Here is a 26,452-nt window from a genome sequence, read left to right on the forward strand (position 1 = left end):
GATGGGGTAAGGGGAAGTCATGAAGGCAGCTGAACCTACCCACATTCCCACACTTTCTAGGTGACAAGGTCCTTGTCCTTGGCCAGGCTCATTTTTCCTCATCAGTAAAGTGGGGATGATGCTATCTCTTGCTCATGAGTGTGAAGAAGATTAAATTCAAGCATGTATAGGGATGCATGGCTTCCTGTCTGGCCTGTAGTGGATTTGTGACAGAAGCAAGGGAAGTAGGAGTTTGTGGAGACTGGCTCAAGGGAGGGCTGGGAGGTTGGCGGCAGCATTTCAGGGGTGCATGGAGGGCCCACAGCCAGAGTGGACCCTGTATCCTTGGTACTGCGCTGCCCCTGCTGGGAATGCCAACTTCCTAAGGGGCCCCTGATTGCTGTAATGTGCCAGAGAAGTTCATGAGAACGCCACAGGCGTTCATGAGATGCCCTTCAACAGACCAATGGATAAAGAGGATGTGGTCCATATATACAATGGAATATGACTCAGCCATCAGAAAGGATGAATACCCACCATTTGCATCAACATGGATAGAACTGGAGGGGATTATGCTAAGTGAAGTAAGTCAAGCAAAGAAAGACAATTATCATACGATTTCACTCATATGTGGAACATAAAGAATAGAGCAGAGAACCAGAGGGGAAGGGAGGGAAAACTGAGTGGGAAGAAATCAGAGAGGGAGACAAACCATGAGAGACTCTGGACTCTGGGAAACAAACTGAGGGTTACAGAAGGGAGGGAGCTGGGGAATGGGGTGACCACGTGAGGGGTATTAAGGAGGGCACAGGTTGGGATGAGTACTGGGTGTTACAGGCAACTAATGAATTGTTGAACGCTGTAACAAGAACTTAGGATGTACTCTATGTTGGCTAACTGAACAGAATGGAAAAAAAAAAAAAAAAGAACAGGGGTTCATCCTCAGCATCTGCCTGTGTCCCAGGTTGGGAAGGGGACACAAGGGTCCTCTTGAGTGCTGAGAAGGGACGGTCTGTGGGTGTTTTTGATACAGGCACTCCAGGGTCCTGAGGATCTTTTAGAATCTGCTTTGACTTCTCCTGGAGTTGGTACTTGAGAGGATTCAAGCGGTGAGACTTTTTCTGTGTGCATCTACTGTGCAACATTTTTATTTAAAAAAAAAAAAGAATCAGCCAGAAGCAGAATCAATAGTACATGATGAACCCATGTACTGATCAATCACACAGTTTTAGTGATGGTCAACCCATGGCCACCTTGTTTCATCTATGTCCCCCTCTTCCCTCTACCCTGCTAGATTAAGTTTAAAGCAAATCTTAGACATAATTTTATCTACCTCTAAGAGAAGAAGGACTCATTTTTTTGTTAAGTATAAACCACAATACCGTTATCACAATGTTTTAAAATTGACATAATTGTAGTAGGTCTTCCTAAAAAAAAAAAAGAAAAAAATCTATTGGTATATAGCTTGCTTTGTAAGGGTTTTTTTTTTTTTTTTTCTTCAAATGTCTGGTTTCTGTAACTCGAGATTCACCTGTTCCCTTTGAGGATGATGATGAAGAGGAAGAAGGGGGGTCTCTTTATTCTGATTGTTCGCAGGAACATAGCCATGAGAGTGGGTCCTATTTATAGCCAAAGTCTAGACATGGGACAGAGGAAAGGAAGGGAATGGGAGAGGGCAGGGGGGAGGGGGAAGGGGAAGAGGAGAGAATGAAAGGAACGAGAGAACCAGAGTGGAAGACAGCCCCGTGTCCCTGTAGCAATGCCGCCTTTGGGAGCTCCCAGAGGACGAGTGCCAAGCTCAAACCCGGGTTGCCTCCCCAGGTTCTTACCCCATCATCACAACCTTGGTTCAGGTGTCATGCCCAGGCTACAGAGGAGGCCCTGAGGTTCCAGGGTCTGACATGAAATAGGCATTAGTGCCCAATGGAGACCCAGGTCTGCTTGGCTGGAATCTGCTTTCTCCTGGTTCATCTCTGCTTCTAAGTCTGCTGAGGCCACCTGCGGGGCTGGTGATCAGTTGGCTAAGTGGTGACATGCTCTTACCTGTGTTTCCTGAGGGCTCTGGGCACCCAGCTCCTTTCCCAGGACCCCCTGGACCTCACGAGGACCCAGCAACTCAGGGGGTAATGCCTGGCGCAGCTGGGAGAACCTGGGACTGTCTACTATGCCCGTTCTGAGTGGTTGTCAAGTACAGTGACTTTTTCCCTTGCCCCGTGTTGTTTTGCACCAGTGCGTGTGTGTGCTCATCAAACACATCCACAAGTGTGCGCATCTGTTCTTGTGCACGGGTGAGGCACATGCTCACACATGAAGAGCATTACGAGGAAGGCACATCCTGGCCGGCAGGATTCATGGTCCCTGCTCAAGAGACTCAAACTGAGCCCTGGGGAGGAACCGTCAGGGTAGGGGTGCGCTCCTGGCCTCCCCCACGGCTAAGCTCTCCTCGTGGGCACTTTCATCTTCCTCCTGCTTCTTCACCACCCTCCCCCAGGGGGCACTGAGCGGTTTCCAGAATGCTCTTTGTAGACCACCTCAGCCACTTTTTTTTTTTTTTTTTTATTATTTTTTATTTTTTATAAACATATATTTTTTATATACATATATTTTTATCCCCAGGTCTGTGAATCACCAGGTTTACACACTTCACAGCACTCACCAAATCACATACCCTCCCCACTTTTTATGGAGCCCATCACATATGGAAAGCAGATGGTTTTAAGCTAGGTTGCCGCGGTCCTTCTGACCATGTCAGAGAGGAAGGTGCCCCCTAGCTAAAGACGCCAGGCTGGCATCTTTATTGCCACCCTGACAATTGACATTCTCTCTGCCATCTGGAAAGAGCCAGCAAGCAAGCACCTAGAGTCCCTGGGCCCCATCGGACCCATCAGGCTGGTGTTGACCATCAGGGGTCCAGCTGGGACCCAGTGTTTTAGGTGTGGGTAGAGGCTGGTATGGGAGTTCAGGGAGATGCCTGTGCATCCGTGCAGGGACCAGGTGACTCCTGTGCTCCCAAGAGGTGAGGCTTAATGCAGATGCCATGATCTGGTCAGAGGGCCATGCCAGCCTGCGGGGAGCCATAGGTCTCCACCCACAGGGACCACAGTGCGGTCTCCAGGATCCAACCAGGCTGACACAACTTGGGTCAGCCTTACCCTAGGCCATAGTGCTTTGCCATCTCTGATATTCTTGTTAACCAGATGAGGAGACAGGGCATGGAGATGCTGAGCGACCTGCCCAGGTCATAGCGGGGAAATGAGGGAGCTAGGGCACCGGTCCAGCCCTCTACTCCTGGGGCTCAGCCCCAGCACTCTGGCCTCTGTGCTCAGGGCTGTTGACTCATTCCCGACCCCAATGTGCCTCGTCTTTCATTGCTTCATGTCCCGGGCACAACTGAACAGGGAGGGAGGGACTGAAATTGAGACTCAGGTTACTCAGCAAGATGGAGCATCTGGAGAGGACCCCGATGTCCCGATTCCCAGAACTGTGCTCTTGGTGCCGGGGCCTGCTGGGGGCCTAGAAACATCTTGGGAATCTGAGGTTTGTGCATTTTCCCTCTTGAGAAAGCAAAGGGTTTCTCTTACCTGGAGATGTATTCTCTCTGTCCCCTTTCCCTGTGGCCTGGGGCCTGCTACAGGCACCCCCAGCCCCTGAGTGAGCTGACACTAAAGCAACTCTTTCTGACCTGTTTGCAGAGCCCTGGAGCTCAGCCGTGACAAAGATGAGATCTCCCTGTTGGTGGAGCAGGAATTCTTGAGCCTGACCAAAGAGCACCTCATCTTAGTCACAGAGACCTCTGGGGAGCTGGAGGTACCCGGCACTTCCCCTGAGGGGCCCAGACAGCCGGCTCCCTGCCTTCTTGCACCTCCCCCACTGGCAGACAGCAGTGAGTACCCAGGAGCCACCATCCTTGCCGCCGACTCCCTTCTGGATCCGAAGGTGGCTGTGTCCATGATCAGCAGCCGGCAGGACTGCGATTCTGTCATGTCTACAGTCACGGGCATTCTGCGTGCTGCCAAGGTCAAGAGTGTTAAGGGGACAGAAGATGGGGGCCACATCCTGGGCGCCTCCAACTCAGAAATCAACAAGCTCCTGGCGCAGTTCCCCCTGAGGTCCACAGAGACAGCTAAGGCTCCTGACAACAAGGTGGTGCTGGAGGAGACCAGGGCCATCAAAGACTTCCTGCAGAACAGCATGTTCCGTGGCCCGGGACCCAGGGAACCCACAGGGCTAGGCCCCTTCCTCCTGCTGCCGCCCCCAGCTCCTGCACCCCCTGACAAGCTTCCTGACCTCCCTGCTCAGAAGAAGCAGCTCCCGGTGTTTGCCAAGATCTGCTCCAAGCCTGAGGCTGAGTCCACTGTGGAGGGGCATCTCTTAATGGGTGAGTGTGGCTGGGGGCTGGGGGCTGGGCTAGTGAGTGGGCCTGCAGGGAGGAACCTGCCAGAGAGCCCATTAGGGCTGCAGCAGGTGCACGCAGCATCTTTGAATAGAGTTAGACACGGTGGTCTCTCTGATGCACACAGTCCCCAAGTGCAAGCGGTTTTCAGAACCCACAGGCCCCCTCTGCTGGATGCCCATGTATGGGGACACAGCTTGTGGAAGCAAACATAGTGGCCTTGATCCCAACACACTTTGAGAGGAGATAGAGGCACATGTGGTAACTGGCTCATTTTTTGAATCCAGGCATGCAGAATACATTGACAGAGGCATTTACCCCAGCTGAAACTGCAGCATAGGGACTTTAAGATGGATAGGAGGGAAGTGTGATTAGCAGCTGGGGTCATCTGGCTTCCGATGGAGGCACCTGTTCTGACCATGAGGACTGGTCCTCACTCTGGGGCCGGGATGGGGTGGGTGGGGACGTGCAAACTCTCCAGTGCCATCCAGACTGCCCCGAACTTGTTCCCTGGGACTCCTGAACCCTAGAACAATGTCTTTCCACCTGCTAACTGAGGAGTCCACACCCTTTCCTGAAAGCCCAGCCACCTTCCAAGTTCCCCCCACCCCACCTCCAGGTTCTGCATATTGCGATCCAGCCACTCAGACTGAATGGTTCCAAGGCAGACTGATGGCAGAGGCATTTGCTTACAGTCAGCAGTCTTTAGGAGAGTTGATCATATGTCAACCAAAAGAAAAATCACCCCCAGGCTGTAAGCATGGATTGATAACTGAGATGCTGTGTTGGGAGGGCCCAAATCCATCTCCTTAAGAGAAGAGGTGCATGTTCTGTGTTCTGGAACATTCTGGGAAGGCCAAGTAGTCAGAGCTGGGGACAGCAAGCTGGACTCTGGGGCCTGGGAAGGCCCTGGGATGCAGAGGGCTTTGTGCGAGTTCTGCGTGTGACAGTTGAGCCCTGCCCAGAGCGTGAGACTTTTCCTACTACCTCCTTCTCCAGGAAGGACACCTGGCTAGCTCTCTGTGGGATGGGGCTGCTGGCTTGGAGGTCGTCCTGTCCCACCCACCCTCCCCACTACGAGTGTGCATGTGTGTGTGTGTGTGTGTGTGTGTGTGTGTGTGTGTATCTATGTATAGATGTGTGAGCAAAGGTGTGCCAAAGGACGTTTTATAGATGTAGGTGTGTTAGAGAAAATGTGGGTGTCGGGACATCCGAGTGTGTCTCTGTGTGTGTATCTCTGTGTATCCATCTTGTGTGCATCATTGTGCACATGTAAGTGAGGCAGAGGAACAACAGGCAAGAATGTGTGTGTGTCTGTCTTCTGTCTGTGTACACAGACATTAAAAGAGGGAGCTTTGGAGTTGAGTGAGTGGCAGGCCTGTTCAAGGCAATGGGAGGTGTGTGAGAGACGGCAGGTGTGTGGGTCTCTGGGGAAAAGGCTATTATTAGTGGGTACTGTTATTTCAGCACACTGGCTGGGGGCTAAACTTGGCAACCACAGAAACTCTTGGAAGAGACTCCAGGGACATGTTTTGCTAAAAATGTCATTTTCTTCTAAATTGGCTCAGGCTAGAGCACTCTTTCCTTCGCTGGGATGGTGCTAGGAGGGCAGGCCCTGTCCTATCCAGACTTAGCCACAAGACCACTGGCCTGCAGTGGAGGCACGAGCTGGAGGGATCCAATCCATTTCCAACAGGTGACACCGGGCACAGGTCCTCTGATCCAGCTGCGCCGGGAACAATCTGAGGTCCTTGCTGGGTGTCCGGTGCTCTTTCCCAGCCAAGCTCCATGGAGACCTGCAAAGCCTTCAGGCTGGGAAAGGAGTGGAAAACACTACTTCAGCCAGACATTGCCTTAAAAACAAACAAACCCACATAAATACGATTTCGCCCATAGTTAATTTTGATTGAAGAATGAGTCCCTTTGCTCGAAAGGAAATCTAGGTGAAAAAAAATCACTGCTGTGGAGGGTCCTGGGATGGTCCAGCCAGCATCCCACACCAGGGGACCGCTCTGTCTGTCTGCAGAGGGACCTGGGCCTGGCCCCAACAGCACGCACCGTGTGGACATGCACTTGCTGTGTCTCTCTGATGCCTGCCCCTGCCATGCCATCTCCCTGTACTCCTGGATGGAAGGCCTCCTGGAAGGCCCACTTCCTTCTGGAAACCCTCTGACCCTCTCTCTCTGAGAGAAGCCGTCTCAGCCACCCTCAGCCACCCTCTTCTCCCACTGTGTCCCTCTGTCACCTCACAGTTCCCATCTGCCTTGTCCTGGAGCTATTTCTGGGTCTGTCTCTCTCTCTCTCCCTCCTTGTTGTGAGCTCCTGCAGGCCTGAGTCTGGCTCTGACTCATCGGTGTCCTCAGTACTCAGGTCAGGGCCTGGTGCTGACAAACGGGCTGGATCACCCGTGAGCACCAAAGCAGGAGTAGTCCACGGTGAGGGGCCGGACCTCAGCTAGGCCACGTGTTCTATAGAAGCTGCGCATCTTCCCTACGGAGCCAGGAGGCGGGGCTGAAGGCAGCTCCGTATCCCAAGCTTGACACTGTGGATGAATAGAGGGAAGGGGGAAACAAAAGAGGCAGAGAAGGAAGAAAAAAGGTAGGAAGGAGAGAAAGCAGAGAAAAGGGGAGGGAGGAGAGAGAGAGAGAGAAGAAAAGGGAGGTAATTGGAAGGATGGAAGTTTGGATGGAAGGAAGAGAGGATGGATGGATGGACAGATCCACGTTTGCACGCATGAGTGGGGAAGGCTGTGATGGGCAGCGGTCCATGAAGGCTTCAGGGAAGAGACTGTGACTGGCTTGGGCTGGAAGGGAGACCCCAGAACGGTTTGAGTCACAGGTGTGTGCTAGGGAGGACCTGTCACTTGGTCCACAAGAAAGTGCTCCCCGCGTCCAGCCCGTGGCCAACCAGATCCATTGACTCAGTTTCCCCTCCCCTGCCATAGAATGGAACTCTGGCATCAAGGAGCCGACCAAGGGTCGAGAGAGCCTCTTTCTCAGTCAGTGGCCCCAGAGCCGGAAGGACACCTGCGGTGAAGAGGGGTGCAGTGACCCAGTGGGCTCTGTGACCACGGCCCTACCAGCCAAGAAGCCTGCGTGGCCGGCTGAGAAGAACCTGCTCTATGAGTTTCTTGGGGCCACCAAAACCCCAAGCATGCAGCTAAAGCTTCGCAGCAAAGTGGAGGTGGACGGGCTGGAGTTGAAACGTAAGCTGGCCCTGCGCGGGGAGGGGCTGGAGAAGAAGGGGATTCCAGACACTCTTTTTTTTTTTTTTTTTTTTTTTTAAGATTTTATTTATTTATTTGACAGACAGAGATCACAAGTAGGCAGAGAGGCAGGCAGAGAGAGAGGAAGGGAAGCAGGCTCCCCGCTGAACAGAATGCCCGGTGCGGGGCTCGATCCCAGGACCCTGGGATCATGACCTGAGCCGAAGGCAGAGGCTTTAACCCACTGAGCCACCCCAGCGCCCCTTCCAGACACTCTCATAGCCCCGTGATGGCTCCGCCACCAAATGGCTGCCTCATCCAAGGGCCAGTCACTGGCTTTCTCTGGGCGTCTGTTTTTAAACTCATAGAATGGGAGAATGACTCTCTCCCATGTCCCTTATCAGTACTACCACTGCTAGAGGAATGCAGGTGAATTTTAGGGTCCCAGGGGGCCACCAGGGGTCAGTTTGAATACAGCCCTGAGCCCACATACCTCTATGCCCTCAAGTTGTTCAAGCCAAGGAAAAATCCATGCTTCAGATGATTCCTACACTGAGGTTATCCATATCCCTCCTTTCTCTCCCTACATCTGTCTCCGTCAAACCTCCTTTCCCCCAAAAGGTGTTCCTAAGGGGAAGTTGAGGCTCCATCTTTGACTCTAGAAGCCCACAGGACAGATGGGGAGAATCAAGGATTCATATCCTAGAACAACCCAACCAGATCTCATCCATCCAGACTAATCTGGGGTCATACCATGTCAGTTATCTATAACCTGGGTAAGGTCCTCAGTGTGGCCAAGTGTATGTCCTCAGGGGGTGCTACTTTAATAATTTGGTTAGTATGAATTCCAATGGCATAGCAATTGTTGGTATAAAACTGGATTTTTGTAAAGCACTGAGAAGCATTTGGTTTTCTACGTGGGTGAACTATGGCCCTAGCAACCTGGTGTATTGTTTTCTCTTGATAAACCACCTCCTTTACTAGCGAATGGTGGAGAAAGAGCTCTAAGCCAGACCATGCTGGGATTCGCACCTCTTCCAAATCGGCCAGGTGTGTGCGAATGACGTTTTCCCATAGTTGGAAAGTCCCCCACACTTTGAGGAACCCTCTTGGAGCTTAAAGGACCTGACATCTGAGAACGTGAACCCTGGGGTGGCTCTGGTGCTGCGGGTGTGTTGGCCTCCTCCTTCCGCAGTCCCTGAGACACTCTCCTTCTCCTGTGATTCACAGTTAACCCACCTGTGACGGTGGCCGACAAGAGCAACCTCAAGTACACAGGGAATGTTTTCACCCCACGCTTTGCTACCACCTTGACCTCAGCCACCCTGAACCAGCCACTCTGGCTCAACCTGAACTACCCGCCTCCTCCTGTGTTCACGAATCACTCTACCTTCCCACAGTATCAGGTGAGTATCAGGTGAGTGAGAGGGTCCCTCACCTCTGCTTTGCTAGTGTTAACCTGTGAAGTGCTTGGGCTCCCAGCACGGGATGAGGGCATAGTCCTTGTTTCCTATCCACCTGCTGTGACTTCCTTTAGAGTTGGATGATGTGTGTCCTAGAGTACTTGGGACAGTCCCAGCTTTGGTCTTTTGTCCCAACATAATTATTCTAATCACCCCCTTTTCACTCCCAAGTGTTCTGGGGTGGATGCCAATCTACATGACCACCTTATTTAAAGGACATCTGAGTAGTCTTAGCTTGTACCAGCTCCCGTGGCCTGGCACGCATTCACGGTCTGGGGCTCCTAGCCTAAAGGGAGTTCGTGACCAGACACAAAGGGACGGTGAAACGCAAGGAGCATGGCTTCTGGAAATTTTCCTCAGGGAACTTATTTATGCAGGAAAATGTAGTTTCTTTAATCTGTCTATTAAGTCAATCTCCCTTCAGAGCTGCCGCCCACTGGACAGAAGGAGGAAAAAAAATCAAATCAATGTCCACTCTGGTTTAAACCTTAGTTCAATTCAGCAGCTTCAACAGTCCCTTTAGGTTGTGCTCAGTTTCTCCAGGAAAGGTGCTCAGCATCTAAGATTTCTTGGTCTACTGGCTTCTGCCCCAGCCTCTCCAGAATGGCATGTAGGTGTATGTGCAGGATACACCAACTTGTACACTCAGATCCTTGGGGGCTTGCTGCCCTGGGCTGGCCCAGGAAAGCATGGAGAAGGCACAAAGAGAAGACAATACACTTGCAAATTATCTCACCCAGTCTCTGTGTCCCTTCCCTCACTCCTTGGATCCCTGTGTCATCTCCTTTACAACAGAGCGGCAAGCCTTGGGCTTAGGTGTCCCCTGTGCAGAAGGCAGATCTTCTCTACCCCACATAGAGCCTCTCTGAGCTGGACCACCAGACTCAGCCCCAGAAGCTTAAATAGAAGCTCACAGAGTTCAGCGAAGTGTCTGTCTTTCTCTCTGATATTTTGTTTTCAAGCCTGTTTGTTTGTTTGTTTGTTTGCTAAAGAGGACAAGTGCCCACCCCCTCCCCCTGCAGGATGGAGAACCTCAAGCTGGGGCTGCCATGAAGCGTGATGGAGGGGGAGGCTAGCGTGAGTCAGTCCTGTATCTGTCTCGTCCTTTCTTAGGTCTTGAGAAAACTGCCCTGTTCGTGCCCTCATCTGTCCTCAGACCTCTTCTCCAGTGCTCCCCAACCTGGCGTTTCTGTGTTTGCTCCTTCACTCTTCAGTCCTTTACTTACCTACTCAGCGACCTGTTCTTTTTTATTTATGTTTACTCGTTCATTGAAGTAATTTAAAAGCCTTGGCTCCACCCTAACCACCGGCTGGGCATCGGCCAGGCGAGGGCGTTCCTAGATGACTGAGATGCCCAGAGTCCAGCACAGGTCAGGCACAATTCGCAGACCAGCACTATGACTTGCCCCTCAACCCGGGAAGAGAAGCAACCGCATCATTTTATACATTGTAAACTAAGTGCACTTGAGGCTCAGCATATAAAGCAGGTGCACGCTGGCTCACGTTATAGAGCGGCTAAGAGCTCCTTGCTATGTCCATTGTCTCTGGCTTGGTTTTTTGGAGGGAGTGAGATTCGAATGTATTATCTGAGCATGAAGGCCCTTTGTTTTCAGAGATGCTGGTGTCTGCAGCTCATGGCTGCCTCTAAGGCTTCCTAGCCTTGGCTGGAGAAACTGACCCTCCCAGGTAGCGAGGGAGAGCAGGGCCATTTACCTTCTCACAGCTTCTCAGGATTTCATAATGCTGTCCAGCTTCAAGACGGCTCATCAAGGGGCCTGACATAATAAAAGGAAGGCAGGTTCTGGAACTGGAAGACTTGGCGTTTCAAGAAATCTGCTGTTTTCAAGCTGGGTGGCTCTGGGCAAGCTCAAGTTAGCTAAATGCTCTGAGCCTTGGTCTCCTCACTTGTGAAATGGGCTCGTAGCAATTAGCAGCAGCGATGGTGGCGGTGGCATGGACTCCGTTGTAAGGTTAATTGAGTCCACGGGTGAGAAAGGGCTTTGAAAAGTCTAAGGTATGATACAGATGTTGGTTTTTATTATTATTCAGCCCTGATTTTCGTAAGAAACAGGGAGCTCCACAGACCTTGAGGAGACAGAGAGGAGAAACAGGGAACGGTCTATCCTCGTCTCTTCTCCTGCGTGGTGTTAGGAATAAAGATGAGGTCCCAAATCCAATTTACTCAGAGCTCCACTGTGGAGCGATGCAGAGCCATGGAAGACTAAGTCCGCAGCACTAAGGAGCTCTGGAGGCTCCTACCCTGCTTCTTGGCATAAAGGAACTCTGTTCCCAGTTAAGGAGGGAAGGTAGAAAGGGGCCGTGACCTCAAGCAAAGAAGAATGAATGTTTATTTACCCTTGCTTGTGATTTTACAGAATTGCAGAATTGCAATTTGAACAACTAGAAATGTCCTGAAGGTCAGAGAGTGTGCCGCTCATACTGATGCGTGTGGTCCTGACTCCCGCAAACCCATCCAGGATGGAGCAGGGATGGGCAGCTCTTTGTCTTGCATGGGCCCCAGGGGCAGCCCAGCCCAGGTGTGGGGAGGACGGTGGCCCTGGGGAGTTGGCTGTGCACGCAGAGCCCAGGCTGACCAGGAGGGAGATGGGCACGTGGAACCTGGTCTCAGAGCTCGCCGTGCACCAGAACAGCTGCAGGAAACCTGCCTGTCTGTCTGACTATTCGGGTTTAAGCCCTGGTTGGGGGGGGCGGGGGGCGGGCGCAGAGACCAGGCTGTGGTCATGGTGGTGAGCAGGGTTGCCCCGGGGCCGCAGGGCTTGCAGAGAAGGGGAACTGGTGCTCTGGCCGCAGGTAAAGGGGCTGGTGGCAGTGGGAGCAGCCTGACCACGGCCTGTGTCAGTCACCTGGGAGCAGAGAGCCAGGGCAGTCTCTGAAGGTTGTGTACACTCGGGGACCTGGACGATGGGCCCCATGTCAGCTCATGGGTGCTGAAGAAGTCATCAAGGGCACAGTGTCAGCCATCAACACTTTGATAATTGGCACAAGCTGGCCCAGAATGTGGGCACCATCTTGGGGTTTGGAATCTTCTGGAAAGACATACTGGCCTGAGGGCTGCTTTGAGCTGTGTCTTAGGAGATAACTCTGAATTGTCAGGTAGAGGCAGTCTGAGCCTGGAGGGACTATGATCTGACCCCACCCACTATAGCCAACTCTGTGTGTGTGCGTGTGTGTGTGTGTGTGTGTGTGTGTGTACACATGGGCGCCCAGGGCCGCCCCAGATGAAGTTCTGAATAAAGGTTCTACTTCCCATTCGGCTGAACTGGCCCGACCGTCTCTTCAAGGTGGGGGAGCAGTGAGCGATGCTGAAAATACCGAACATTCACAGAACCCTTGCTATGCGCTGGGCACAGTTCTACGCTGTTGGAGGCACTAACTCATTTATCTTCCTGCCGGTCCTCGTCATAAGGAGCAGACACGGGTGAATGTGTGGGTGTGCAGACACACATCTGCAGAGACCCAGCCTAATATTCCCGAAACGCACAGCGGTGGACACGAGTGGAAGCACCCGTGTCGACGTGCCGAAACAAACATGGAGGCAAACCAGCACACGCACACACGCAGAGGCTCATTGATGCCTCACGTCTTGGGGCAGGACTGCAGTCTGGGGAAAGGCACTTAGAAAAAGGGTATAGATAACAACAGAGATAATTTGGCTACCTTCACAGGCTCTACCTGTTTGAACACGTGTAATTTTATGGACAAGTGAAAAGAGGCTCAGAGACGTGAAGTGACTTTCCCAAGGTTACACAGCCACCAAGGGGGCGGATCTGGGATTCAAGAGACCATCAGATCCCTCTCCCCTTAAACACTCCCCCGAAAGGCTATGAAGCCTGCTCAGCAGGGGCTTCCTGTGTGGTGTGAGCTGTGCCTGCTCAGCCTGGTGAGGGGTCGATGGAGGGGTCTGGCTAGCAGTGCGGTGGGTTGGACTCGAGCAAGCTGGCAATCCAGGCATTGTGAGCGGGAAGCTGGGCCAAGTGGCTGCCGCTCTCTGGTGGGGAGCCCTTTGCCCCCACTGCGCTGAGCCTCCCCCTTTTCCCCGCAGGGCCTGTACCCGCAGCGAGCAGCTAGGATGCCCTATCAGCAGACCCTGCCTCCCCAGCTGGGCTGTTACTCCCGACAGGTGAGCACACAACCTCCTCACCTCTTTCCCAGCGCCATGAAGACCTTCAGGTCAGAAGGACATCTGTTTCGTCGTCTTGGTCCAGCAGGTCACTAGCCAGATTTACTGGCCCGCCCTTGGCCCCCGAGAACAGACATGAAGGCCAGCGTGCACTTGGAAACAAGCCTGTGTCCCTAAGTGTTAGATGCTGGTGCTTCCAGGGCCCTCGCTGCATCCCAGCCCTTCTCCAAGGGGCTTTATCTGCATGAACTTCACAGCCACCCTGTGGAATAGGTTAGAGATGAGGAAACCGAGGCACAGAGAGATTAAGTAATGTGTGCAAGGTCATAAAGTTAACATAGTAGTTAGCTTTTGCTGTGGCTTCAGACAGCCCTGATACCCAGAGACTTTCAACAATAAATACTTATTTTTCCTTCACAGGTCTGTGGGTGGGTTGAGCTGGGCTGGGATTGGGTTCAAGCCCATTTCACGGGTCTCCCTTTGGGGACCAGGCTGAAGACAGAGTAGCTTTTGCTCCTGCCTCGGGTGGGTGACTGGAGAGCTGGAGAGGTGAGCAGCAACACCCACTGCTTCTGGAAGCATCAGCTTGGAGCTAGCACATGGCAGCGTGCACCTGCCTTCTGTTGGCCAAAGAAAACCACATGGTTTTGCCCAGCATCGTTGGGGCCAAGGACTCCTCTCCCTCTGGGTCAGTTTGTTAGTTAAAATAGAAGACATCCAGTTAAATGGTGAGTAAAGTTTTGGTATAAGGAAGCCCCCAATATTGTATGGGTCCTTGTTATATGGAAAAAATGATTTGCTGTTTATCTGAAATTCACACCTAACTGGATGTCTTTTCTGTTTGTTTGTTTGCTAAATCTGGCACCCCCCACTTCCACGGGTAAGCCAGGAGAGGATATCTGCTTGAAAATTACACGAGGACAGAATCGGGGTCTGACCTTGGGCAGCCTAACTTCAGAGTCCATGCTGCCAACGACCATGGCTTGTTGCCTCTTGTACACACATACACAAAAACACAGAATCAGAATAAAGCCGCAGAGACAGACACACACATACAGAGACACAAAGGAAGACGTAGGTCTATGCTTGCCACTAAGCGGCACACATGTGTATTCAGAGACAGTGAAAGTCTTGGGGCAGATATGGGGGTTGAGGGGAGAGGCTGACACTGCACTGCGTCTCCAGGCAGGTCTTGCCCCTGCTCACACACAGGTGAACAGAAGCCACGCTCAGACTCACACCCCTACGCCTCTTTTCTCCCCTCAGGGAGCAAACTGTACCTCTGACCTGAAGTATGTTGGAATGTTCCAGAGGGTAGAGAAGAGCCCACAGGTACAGGTTACTTTATTAAGTGAGCCGGAGCTACTTTTCTAATAGTAGGGGCTGTGTGGTGTCAAGAAAAATAGAGACGAGAGACAGCCTGGCTCCCAGGGTCTCCCCAGTTACCCCATTTCACAAACAACAATACGTCCCCCTAGCTCCAGAGGCAGCATATTGAGACAACCTTACATTTGTGAGTGTATCTGAAAAAAGTAATATAAGAACATGGTACAAAATTAAAAAATGAAAATTCTCAGAGGCAGCTGCTGTTGCTGGTTCCTTGACCAGCAGGAACAGGTCCTGTTGCTGTTGCGGTACCCTTCCAGGGACATCCGTTTATACCAACCTTTTGTACAGATGTGGCTTTCTGGGCACGCTATTCTGTCATTGCTTTTGCCAGCAAAGTATATCCCGGACATAGTTCCAGAGGGGCATTTTTTATGGTGTCTACCAGTTACACGGAGTTAAGGACACATCCCTCCAGAAGCCTTGTGCAAGCTCCAGGACCTGCTTCTCTTTCCTGTCAATCCCCTCCCAGACCCAGAACTCCGCCAGCCCCCCCATTTTCTGCCATTTCTGTGTCTGTCCTGGGAGGTACCTTCCTGGGTTCTCTCTGTGAGGTCTTGGCTCTTTTGGACCTTTAGCTCATCATCTTGGGGTTTGGGGGCCCACATCCAGCATCATCAGGTCCTACCTGTCCCCTGGGGGAGACATGAGGAGGGCCCAGAGGAAGGGACTTGGGCTTCTGAAGGGAACAGGTATTGAGGTGCAGTTCAGGGCACGGGTACCAGTCTCACATCTTGGGGGTTCCGACCGCAACTCAGACACTTGGAGCACGCACTATGCAAGGTCAACTTCTCTCAACCTCATTTCTTCATCTCTAGAGTGGAAAGACCTGTGGTCCTGCCTCACAAGCTATTTAGAGTTTAAATGAGAACATCCATAGGAAGGGACTGGTCTGCCCCGAGCCTTTGTGTTTTTTGGTTTTTGTTTTTTAATTAGATAAGAACATGCAGGGTGAGAGAAGGCTGTCAGTGTGCTGAATCCCTCAGAAGCTTGGACCCCAGACTCTGGCTTTTAAAGAGGAATCCCAGAACTTTCCCCAGTTTTGTTGGAAACTCCCTTCAGCATCCAGGAGGACGGATGTCAGCTCCATACACGAGAGGGTTTTCTGACATTTGGAGCTGTCAGTAGTAGAATACAGTGCCTGAGATGTAATGAGCTCTCCATCATTTAGGGTATGCCCTTTCTCCTAGACTCACACTGTACAATACTGCAACCACTAGCTACATGTGGCTATTTACATTTGAATCGAGTAAAATGTATAATTCAGTTCCTCTGGTTCACAGTAGCCACAGCTCAAGTGGTCAACCAGTAGACTTGTGGGCCTGGCGGCTGCCGTACCAGGCCGGGCAGACAGAATATTCCTATCACCTGGCACAGGCATTTCCACTGAGCTGGGCTGTCTTGGACTTGGAGTCTGTTGAGATCCTGAGGTAGAAGCCAGGGATATAGAAATCTCAACAGCCTTTTTTTTTTTATTATTATTTTTTTAAGATAGTAAAAGACTTAAAAATGCTATGCACCAGTTTGCACTTTGTTATGCACCAGTCTCTGCTTTTATCAACCGACTCAATCTCCATAGAGTGAAGGGAATGTTTGCCCATTCTATAGATGATGAAACTGAGGCCCAGACAAATTAAGCATCTTGCCATTCAGATAGGAATCTGAGTCTTGGGCTTTTGCCATCCCAACAGGGTGCCTTATAGACACCTACAGTGACTAAGGGGCACAGGGGCTGAGGCGGGGGGGGGGGTGCCAGGATTGGGGTTGGGGTTAGAGCCAGGAACTGGAGGTTTGGAAGCAGTGGGCTCTGCGGGACCCAGCCCCTCTCTCGTCTCTGACCTGCAGGTGACACCATACAATCCACAGCAGATGGGACAGCAGATTTTCCGCTCTTCCTACACTCCCCTGCTGAGCTACATTCCCTTCGTCCAGCCCAACTATCCGTACCCCCAGCGGACACCTCCGAAGCTGTCCACCAATCCCCGAGACCCTTCCCCCATGGCAGGAGATGGGCCGCAATACCTCGTCCCCCAGGCATACGGGTGAGTCCTCAGCTCACACTGTAAGTCCACCCTGGGCCCCGAAGTCTGCCGGGGAGGGCAGGGGAGAGGAGCATGCCGGGTGGGCCTCACGGGTGCGTTCTCTGTGCGTACGTTCTGTGGCTGAGGGGAGGGAGGAGACCTGTGCCGGTCAGAGGCTCTGTGGGTCCTGGAGAGACCTGGTATGGAGGTGAGGCTGGCCCAGGATTTGCTGGGCCCCTGGTGTAGGCCCACGATGGGGCCGGGGCCCCACAGACTGGCTGCAGAAACTAGGCACACTAGTTGGCCGTGGACAGCAGGTACACTCTCTAGCAGGTGGCAGGTGACGGAGCATGACCCATCTGCTTTTGCCCGTTTGATTGGTTTACAACAGGACACGGCTGAGTAATCTTCTTACAGCTCTCTCTCCCGGCCCCCCTTACTGCACCCTGAGCTCCTTCCCAAGCTAATCTCTCCAATATCCCATTGACTTTGTAACAGGCCCTGCGGAAGGGGCTTCCCGGGCTTATCACGGCTGCTCATGCTTTCCCACCAAAGGGCCCCAAACATAGTTTGGCTATTGTGGACATTGCTGCTATAAACATTCGGGTGCATGTGTCCCTTTGGATCACTACATTTGTATCTTTAGGCAGAGGACAGGGACTTCGCAGCAAGCAGCCAACACACACTCAGCATTTTAGCTGAAAATTCCACACAAATTTTACATGCTAGTCAGCCATAAATTAATGTTCCTTGTCTCGATAGAAGGGCACACAGTTGCTCATTCCCACCCACCCAATCTTCAACTCGTATTCAGGCTCCGAGAGGCAGGCCGCGTCCCTCCTGAAGACCTGAGCCTCACACACCCTGGGGAAGCTGTGCCCCAGTTTGAGGAACTGAGCTGATAGGGTGAGGGACAAATCCCCCAGCCTGACGTGGATTCCCTTCCTGTCCACCTCCCCGTCACAGACCCTCCGTGTGACGTCACCTAGGTCTCCCCAAACTCTCATCTTCTCAGTGTTTCCCCTGAATGCCTTGTAAGAGGATTACATGTTAGAAAAAGGTTTCCAGAGTCGGATCTGTTTGGGCAAAGCTGTGAGAAACAAAGATAAACAGGTTTCTTAACCATTGGCATTCTCAAGACTCTTGAATTTCTCAAGGTTCATAGAAGACGTTCACGGGGGTGGTCGATAGTGTTATTTGAACATGAAATCCATGACTCCTTTTCTTTCCTTTTTTTTTTTTTTTTTTTTCCTGTTCTTCGCTCCCCTCCTTCCTTCTTTCTTTTCTCCTTCCCCCTCTTTTCTTCCCTTTTCCTGTGCAGGTTATCAAGGTGCATTTCCTCCAACCCTCCCGGAAAGCTCTGTGTTAGTTCATGTGGTTAATATGAATGTAGCCTGAGGGCATCCACAGATGCTTAGGACACGGTCCTTCCCTTCAGAGACTGAGAGGGGATGAGACGTGGGCACAACCTTGTTCTGGGAGAAAGAATAGAGACGAGAGACAGCCTGGCTCCCAGGATCTCCCCTAGTCACCCCATCCCACAAACAGCAATACGTCCCCGTCTCCCTAGCTCCAGAGCGAGCATGGTCCAAGGACAGAGGGAGCACTCCTGCTGGGTGGTGTGCAGGGGCTTTGCATGGCGGGGAGGTTTCAGGGAGCAGCAGCTGGAGGAGGGTCCATCCCTCAGATGGGAAAGTGTGCAGCACGCTTAAGGCCTGGGGAACAAAGGCGTCTGCTTGAAGTATTCGATTTATCCCCAAAAAAGGTGGAAAATAGGATTAGAAAGGGAGGTTGGGCTTGGATATTAAAGACAGACTGGTAGGCCTGGGATCCCATGCAGATGGGTGCAGTCTGGAGTGCACGGATGGGCTGGAGGGGAGGAAATGGGAGGCAAGACAGGGTCTATAGTAGAGGTTCTCGCCTCCCTTGGGGGTGCGACTATACGAGACAGCAGTGGAATCAAGACCTGTCCCCAACAAGTTCCATTCCACACTATGACACCGGGCCCGAGGGAGGCGAGACTGCAGAAGCCAGAACTGGTTGTGCCGGGGAGGGGGTGTGGCCGCAAGTCTCAACTGTCAGCAAGTGCGAAGCACTGTTGGGGAGCTGAAGAGCGGAGGGTCCACACCTGTCTCTGGCTGCCTGCAGAGGGTCAGGGAGAGGAAAAACGTGGCAAGGGGCTGAGAAAGGAGCTGTCTGGGGAGTGGGAGAGAGCCTGGGGTCTGCCGGAGACCAAGTGGGCACAGGAGGTCAGTGACATATAGGAGAAGTGTTCAGCAGGATGGGTTAGTGGCCCAAGAGGTTGAGAAGGTCAGGAAATCAGAAAAGTGAGGCAAGGGGGTGGTTTTAGGTCCATGTCCCCCCAAAGGATGATTTGTTCTAGGCAGCTTTTCCTGGAGGGAAGGAACAAGGCAAAGAACTTCCTTCTCTCATTCCAGGGAAAGAAATACACAGTAAGGAAATAAACAACCACACACATGTCAGGTGTGGGGGGTAAGGGAGTGAGAGAATGAAGGGATGTCTCCTGAGCTGAGATATGAATGAAATGAGACGACAGATTTGGATGAGGAGCACTCTCGGCAGTGTCCCCAAGGTGTGGAATGTAGCCAGAGCACGGTGAGTAGGAGAGGGAGTGGGTGGAATTGAAATCAGAGAGGAAGCAGGGCCAAACTAGATAGGACCTGGTGGGCATGGTGAGGAGTTTTTTCTTTTAAGCACAGTGAGGAGCTATTATAGATTTTACACTGCTGAGGACATGTTCTAATTCTCTGTCTAAAGAAGGTGACGTTGGCCGATGTACAGAGCCTGGACCACAGGGCAAGAGCTGATGCAGGGACGCAGGATAGGAGCCCTGACAGCTATGGGATAAAGAGGTGCTGGTGGGGGCCCCCCGGGGGGGGACAATCAGTTGAGTATCCAACTCTTGGTTTCAGCTCAAGCCTCAGGTCCTGATCTCAGGGTGGTGGGATTGAGCCCTGTGTTGAGTTTTGCATTAGGCTCCCTGTTTGGTGCAGAGTCTGCTTGTCCCTCTCCCTCCCCCTTTGCCCCTCTCTTTCTGCTCCTCCCCCTACTTCTCCCTAAAATAAACAAGTAAATAAAGAGGTGCTGACGGTGTAGATGAGGGCAGAGACTGTGGGAAGGAGATAAGTGAAAAAATCTGGAGTATTTATTTTCTTGGTCAAATTGATAGGACTTGATGGCGGGAAAGAGAGAAAAGTCAAGCATGATTCTTCAGTGTTTTATTTGAACAAGTGGAAATGCCAAAATACTAAGGTCAAGGGCACCTAGGGACTCAGTTGGTTAAGAGTCTGCCTTCAGCTCAAGTCATGATCCTGGAGTCTAGGGTTTGAGGCCCGAGTCGGGCTCCCTGCTTGGTGCAGAGTCTGCTTCCCACTCTGCCTCTAATCCTGCTTGTGCTCGCTCCTGCTCACTCTCTCAAATAAATAAAATCTTTAAAATAAAAAAATAAACAAAATACTAAGGTCAAGATGACTAGCGAAGGGTCTGTTGATGGGGTTTGGTTTTAGATATGCGAAGTTGGAGATGCCCATTAAACATATGAGTGGGGTTGCTGCTAGGCAGGTGGATATGTGAGTCTGGGGCTCAGAGGAGAGGCTGGGGCTGGCAATGTACATTTGGGAGTCTTTAGCATATAGATGATATTTAAAGGCATGGGATGGAATGAGATGGCCCAGGGATCATGTGTGCATGGAGAACAAATGAGGACCAAAGACTGAGCCCTGGGGTTCCTACATGTAGGGAGCTTGGGGAAATGTGGGGGACCCAGCAGAGGATCCAAGAGGGAGTGTTAGTGAGGTGAGAGAAGAAATAGGCGACTGTGGGGAGGGATCACAGAGTGATGTGGGCACCGCTGGCTGGGACCTAGTGAGTATGGAGTATGGCAGTGGTGTCCAGGGTTCCCAGTTCTGTGGGTGGAAGAGGTCTAGCAGAAGCTGCACTGGGCAGGAAGCATGCAAGGGCACTGAGGGTGAGTGTAGCCTTGGAGACAAGAAGGATCAGGAGCAAAGAACAAACCAAGAAACTAAACTAAATGAAGAGGGAGAGGAAGGAGCCTGTGGCTGTCAGGGAAGGGGGTCCCAAGCCCTCCCCTCCCTCTGTCAAATCAATTGTGTACATTCATGGGGCAGGATAATCATGCAGTTTATCTTCCAAACAATGACAAGTTTGAGAGTGGAAAGGAGCACAAATAATAATCACCCCATAAATGCCAATGTAGAAACTGTTGCTGGCAAACCAGGACAGTTTGCCATGCTGAAGTGAGTTCCAGATTTTCCTCTTCCTCCAGGAAGCATTCCTTGATAACTCTAGTCCATGGAGTTGCCTCTCCTCCTGGCCTTCTAGTGGACATCCTGTCTAGACCATGCCCTTGGCAGGTGAACCCATCAGGAATTCCCAACCTGAATGGCCTAGATGCATGGGGCATGGCAATCAGATATGAGGTGTGTCCTGAGTTTTGGTAATAATTATCAAAAATTATTAAATGCTGAAGTATGGGTTCCGGTTTTTATTTTGTAAATCAGACCCGAATCCAGGGTATTCCTGTATTAACATGACTTTCAATCAGTTCTTTTCCAATATGAGTTCCAGAAGAGAAAAGAGATGGGATTATAGCCAGGATACTTGTTTACAAGGCACCTGCCTTGTGCCACATCCTGAGCTGGGCCCTGGGCATAAAGCGGCAAACAGTCCAGATAATGTTCCTGCTCTCCTGGAATTTATTTAATGAGAAGGGAATCAAACCAACCCAAAGCCTAGCTTTCCCATGCTACTTACAGTGAGCGACAGATACCATACCGGCTGAGGCATTCCAAATTAATGCGGTGGTTTCCCTCCCCCACCCCCTCCCGTTTTTGTTTCATTAATTCATGGGAGGGTGTGGTGAATGTGAAATCTTCTGTAATATGCATCTGCCCAGCTGAAAAGGGGCTGAGAATCCCTGGATTAGACGAAATCTAGCCATTTGCCCTGTTGCGATTTGTACTGAGCTCTGTTCCCATTCATTCAAAACATCCTAGCAGATGGGTGAAGAAATTGCCGTAGGATCCCAGAAGTGTGAGTAAATGATTCCATCTGGAGAGGTCAGGGAAGAGGTCACAGAGGAGATGGCTTTTGAACTCTCTTTTGAAGTATGAACAGCAGTGGTGTTAGGGGTAAAAAGCAGAAGTGTGCACATTTCTATGCTTAGAAGATGAGGCTCAAATGCTCTCAGCTTTTTGTTCCTTGAGGATCTAAGCAAAGTTCCAGTCATGCAGTGATGTCTCAATGCTTATTCCTTGCACTGGCATTCATTCATTCATTCATTCATTCATTTATTTATTTATTTATTTATTTATTTATTTATGATCTTATTTATTTACTTGACAGAGAGAGATCACAAGTAGGCAGAGAGGCAGGCAGAGAGAGAGAGGAGAGGCAGGCAGAGAGAGAGAGAGGAGAAAGCAGGTTCCCTGCGGAGCAGAGAGCCCGATGTGGGACTCGATCCCAGGACCCTGAGATCATGACCTGAGCCGAAGGCCGCGGCTTAACCCACTGAGCCACCCAGGCACCCTGCACTGGTATTTAAATGGGGAACCTGACTTAGCTGATAAGGGGAGAGGGAGCCCTGGAATTGTCTAAACTCTGGGATCTCACACTGGGACATGGCCCTGAGTTCTGTGATGTTGTGAAATTCCTGAAGGGCATACCTGGCCTTCCTGGGCAGGTAGAATGGCTTTAGGCCCATAAGTAAGGGGCTCAGATCCAGAGAGGCTCCCTGCTGTGTGGTCCTGGAGATGGAGAGAACACTGGGCCTGTAGAGGCAGTCCCTACAGGCTGCCAAGGGCTCCTTTTCCTAAGGAAGTGACAGAAGAAGCTCTTTATTGTCCTCCAATTGTATCATTTTAATATTTTATTTTTCCAGAACCAAATCTTTTTTTTATTATGCTAAAGCATTTAGCCTCCATGCCTGTCATGCTCTTTCTAGTTTGTGACAGCCACAAAATTAACATAGTACTTTCCCTAATATCTCTGCTAACATCAGGAGTTCCATCACAATGTCTGTCTTCTTTCTCTTCCAGGTTTGGCTCGACGGCTGGCGGGCCTGTGATGAACAGCCCATATTTTTCCTCCAGTGGGAATGGCATAAATTTTTAGATGATCTTCTCCCCTCCCTCCTCCTACCTTAGCCCTTGGGTGAGGGCTAAGTGCTCTGGAACTCTGGATTCTGTAATAACGTGGCCTGAGGTTTGGAAAGCCAAGGTTCCAACCAGGTCACAGGCAGAAAACAGCAAGACCAGACTCAACTATTGACCAACTCTCTCACACACACAGGCCCTCTCACATACACCACATGCTGCACACCTCACACGCACCTCCCTCATAGACATACTCACCTGCTCAACCACATATGCACCTGTAGTTAGCTGACATGAGTGATGTTTGTTTTTGTTGTTGTTGGTAAAGTAGAAGTAAGACACTTAATTTTAGAAAGTTTGTATTTTATGATAAAAGTGTGAGCTGCTTGAAATGGAGTGTGCCTGCTTATTTTTGTCATGCTCTGTGTCATCTTCACTGCTCATTTCCCCCATGCATGAGACACAACATTGTGTCTTATGTTGACGGGAGACAACAGGCTGTAGTCCTCAAGCACTGCTGCATAAATACGGGACCCTAGGGGTCATAAATGTAAGGGCTAACCTCTTTTTTGTGACCTGCTCACTTCTCAGCATTCCAGTTCCTATATCACAGGAGTGGACATAAAAGGAAAGCACCCTCCTTAGGAGGCTGCTTTATAGGGAAAAAATCTCTCTTGGACACAAGTTGGGAAAATGTGACCTGGGAATCAATTCCAAAAACAATCTGGAATGGGGTAGACTATATCCAAAGATTGTATATCAATGCCAAGCTCCAGGCCATTCTCAAAACTGTGAGTGAGAGCACTGCCCTTGGATCTATCTCAACCAACTTTTATCAGTGACTTGAATAAGGCTGTTGAAAGCATCCTGACCACATGTGTGGAGGACACAAATCTTGGGGGAAGAGATGGCCTCAACTGGTAATAGCATGTGGTAAGCTCTCTTACACCCATGGCAGGCATCAATAAGCTGCGGTTCCCTGAGCCTGTACAAAGCCATAGAATTGTTCTCTCCATGGTGGTCCAGACAGCCCCATGTGTCAGCCTTTGACATATTCTAACAAGATGAAACTAAACAGCAAGTTAATGTAAGACCTACTCTTGGGTCAAAAAAATAAGTTATGCACATAAAAGATGGACCAACAGTATCAGTTCTAAGTTGCTCTATTACCAATCCTATTAGTTATCTGAAAGCTCAACCCCACCCTGACTAGTCCAGTCCTGATACCAATGACAGCCTGGAGTCTAGAAATCACTGACGTCTCAGGACCTTTAGTCCTGGGCCCACAGGAGCATTTCTCCTGCCCTCACAGTATGACACCATTGGCCTCACTGACCTTTCCTTCTGGGAACCTGGAAATCAATTTCTCCTCTAAATTCTCTTAGGACTTAGGCCCTCTCTCTTTCTCTGTGGTCTGAGTCAGGGATTCTCCCCAAGTTCTTAAGCCCCTGCGCCCAAGGCTATACCCAATTTCTAGTATATTTTATTTATTTTTGATTTCCTTGGTCAAGAGTCTAGATTCTCCATAGTCTCTGAGAGAGACACTAATCACCTAGGAATTCTGACAAATTCAAGAGCCCTTTTCTTTCCTGAAAGTCTTCCTCATATTGTCTCTCCAGGTATTAACCACAGGCTGGACCACAGTTTACTACCCTCTCTTGATCTCAGACTGTTTGGAGGCAGGAGGGAGTAAAAGAAAAAGCATTGACTTGCCCTTAGCCAGACCTGGGTTCTAAGCCACTTTCTAATGTTGACCTTGAGCAGAGAACTCAATCTCGCTAAGCCTCAGCTTATTAATGACAATGTTAATAGTTGTGGGGATTAAAAGATAATGTAGACTTAATATAGATTTAATGTGTACTTAATTCAGACTTGTGGTTTTACAATGGTGAAGATGTTTCTGTCCCTTTTCTCTTGAAATTGCCCCCCAAATAGGAAAGAGAGCAAAAAAACCTATACAAACTCCATTCTCAGTGAAACCAGGAGAAGCCAGCAATCTCATCCACTATCTACAAAGTTGGAAATGGGATAGGGGAATGGTAAACACCTCAGTGGAGCAAGGGAAGATTGTGTTGAGATGCCTGCTGAAGGAGACAAGAAGCAAACAATTCCTCCTGCAGAATTCTGAAGGTCTCAGGAGGTGTTGGGTGCTGGACATCATGGAAGAAAGTGGGGCTGGAGAAGGATGAAAGTGAGGAGGTGATATAGGAGGTAGCTTCTATCCCAGCCTCACAAAGTCAGGGGCCATGGACAGTTCTATAGAAGACTGAGGTATTTTCTCCAGGAAAACTTGGAGACCATACGTAAGGATTGTGGAGCTGAGAGTCCAGATGGAAAATAGTTAATAGGAATGGACAATCTCCAAGAAAAAAATGAATCAAAACAAAGGTAAAGTGAAACCAAAAAAAGAGAGAGCATAATATTCTCAGGGAGATAAGATAGTACATTAAAAAAAAAAAGACAATATGCCATATACTTATTTTTAAAAATCAGAACAAGAAAGTGCTTTTGAAATTAAAACAGTGACAGTTGATGTTTTTCAGTGAAGAGAGTTGGAAGCTAACATCAGAAAGATCTCACGGAAAAAAGAACTAAAAAAAGACACAAGGATGGATTATAGGAGATAATACATGGAAAAACGAGAGAATCAGTCTAGGACACCAGATATCTGCCTAACGAGAGTTCTATGCAGAATAACAAAGATAGAGGGGAGGGTGGTACTAACAGAAAGACACAAGAAAATTTCCCAGATAAAATGGTCCAGACTGGCGCTGAGCAAAATGAATAAAAAAAGAACTATTCCAAGTCATATCACTGTAAAATCTCAGAATACCAGGGATAAAGGCAGGATTGTAATAATTTTAGAAAAGCCCAATCACATACACATGTACAAGAATCAGAATGGCATTGAATTCCTCAACAGTAGCATGGTGAACCTAGAAGATCCCAGGACAAAGTTGTCATCACTTTGATTGGAAATGATTTTTGGCCTAGAATTTTAAAACTCAGTTTTTATCATACAGATAGAAAGGAGTTGGTTTTAGACATGCAAAGTCTCAAAAATATTACCTCTTTCCACACTTGTCAATAAATTAAGGGAGGATGTGCTCCACTAAGACAAGTGGGTAAGCCAGAAAAGAGGATCCAGAATCTGGGAAGCAGGTAGCCAATGGAATGTGAGCAGGAGGGAGGCTAAGGAGGCATCTGAGGTGGTGAGAGAGGAAGGTCTCAGCTAAGAACCATGCAGTAGAGCCTGGGAAACCACCGCCACCTGTCCAGACAGCAGCAGAAAGCTGGAGACCTAAGAGAGGAGGTATGTCCATGAGGGGTCTGAGGAGCTGGGGAAAAAGAGAACACCAGATTATCCTGACAGAGTTGACCATGTGGAACATTATACTGAGAGTTGTTTTATAGCGGTTGGGGGGTGGGGTGGGGAGACTTAGCTGTAAAGTGAAAAATGAAACAATTTTAACTTGGGAGGGGACAATATTTATGTGGTCATAATAATAAATTATAGACTTCACCAAAAATTGTGTTATAACTATAGTGGAAGGATGGAGGGGAAAAGAGAGGTGTGAATAAAGCTAAAATCCTCACTTAACCACAAGAGGAAGTCACTATGTAATACCTAAAATGGATAATTCCAGAGAGTAGGATTCCCATAATTATCTAGAAATGTGGAGGAAAATCCCAAAATGAAGTCTCAGCCTTGAAACTCCAGGACTTCAGG

The 26,452-nt window shown here is 50.1% G+C and overlaps 1 protein-coding gene across 2 annotated transcripts in view; it reads left to right on the forward strand.

Moving 5' to 3' along the window:
- Positions 1-23,100, forward strand: part of C10H1orf94 (chromosome 10 C1orf94 homolog) — a 40,187-nt gene extending 17,087 nt beyond the window's left edge. The window contains exons 2-8 of one of the 2 annotated variants that reach the window (XM_059136691.1): positions 3,672-4,357; positions 7,317-7,577; positions 8,808-8,983; positions 13,104-13,181; positions 14,448-14,513; positions 16,413-16,609; positions 22,666-23,100. In XM_059136691.1, coding sequence (XP_058992674.1) covers positions 3,672-4,357; positions 7,317-7,577; positions 8,808-8,983; positions 13,104-13,181; positions 14,448-14,513; positions 16,413-16,609; positions 22,666-22,741 — 1,540 coding nt within the window. In that variant the 3' untranslated portion in view covers positions 22,742-23,100. The remainder of the gene's footprint in view (positions 1-3,671; positions 4,358-7,316; positions 7,578-8,807; positions 8,984-13,103; positions 13,182-14,447; positions 14,514-16,412; positions 16,610-22,665) is intronic. The other variant, XM_059136692.1, reaches the window with a different exon arrangement.
- The last annotated feature ends 3,352 nt before the right edge of the window (positions 23,101-26,452 follow it).

Source organism: Mustela lutreola, chromosome 10, assembly GCF_030435805.1.
Source record: "Mustela lutreola isolate mMusLut2 chromosome 10, mMusLut2.pri, whole genome shotgun sequence".
Taxonomy (NCBI): Eukaryota; Metazoa; Chordata; class Mammalia; order Carnivora; family Mustelidae; genus Mustela; species Mustela lutreola.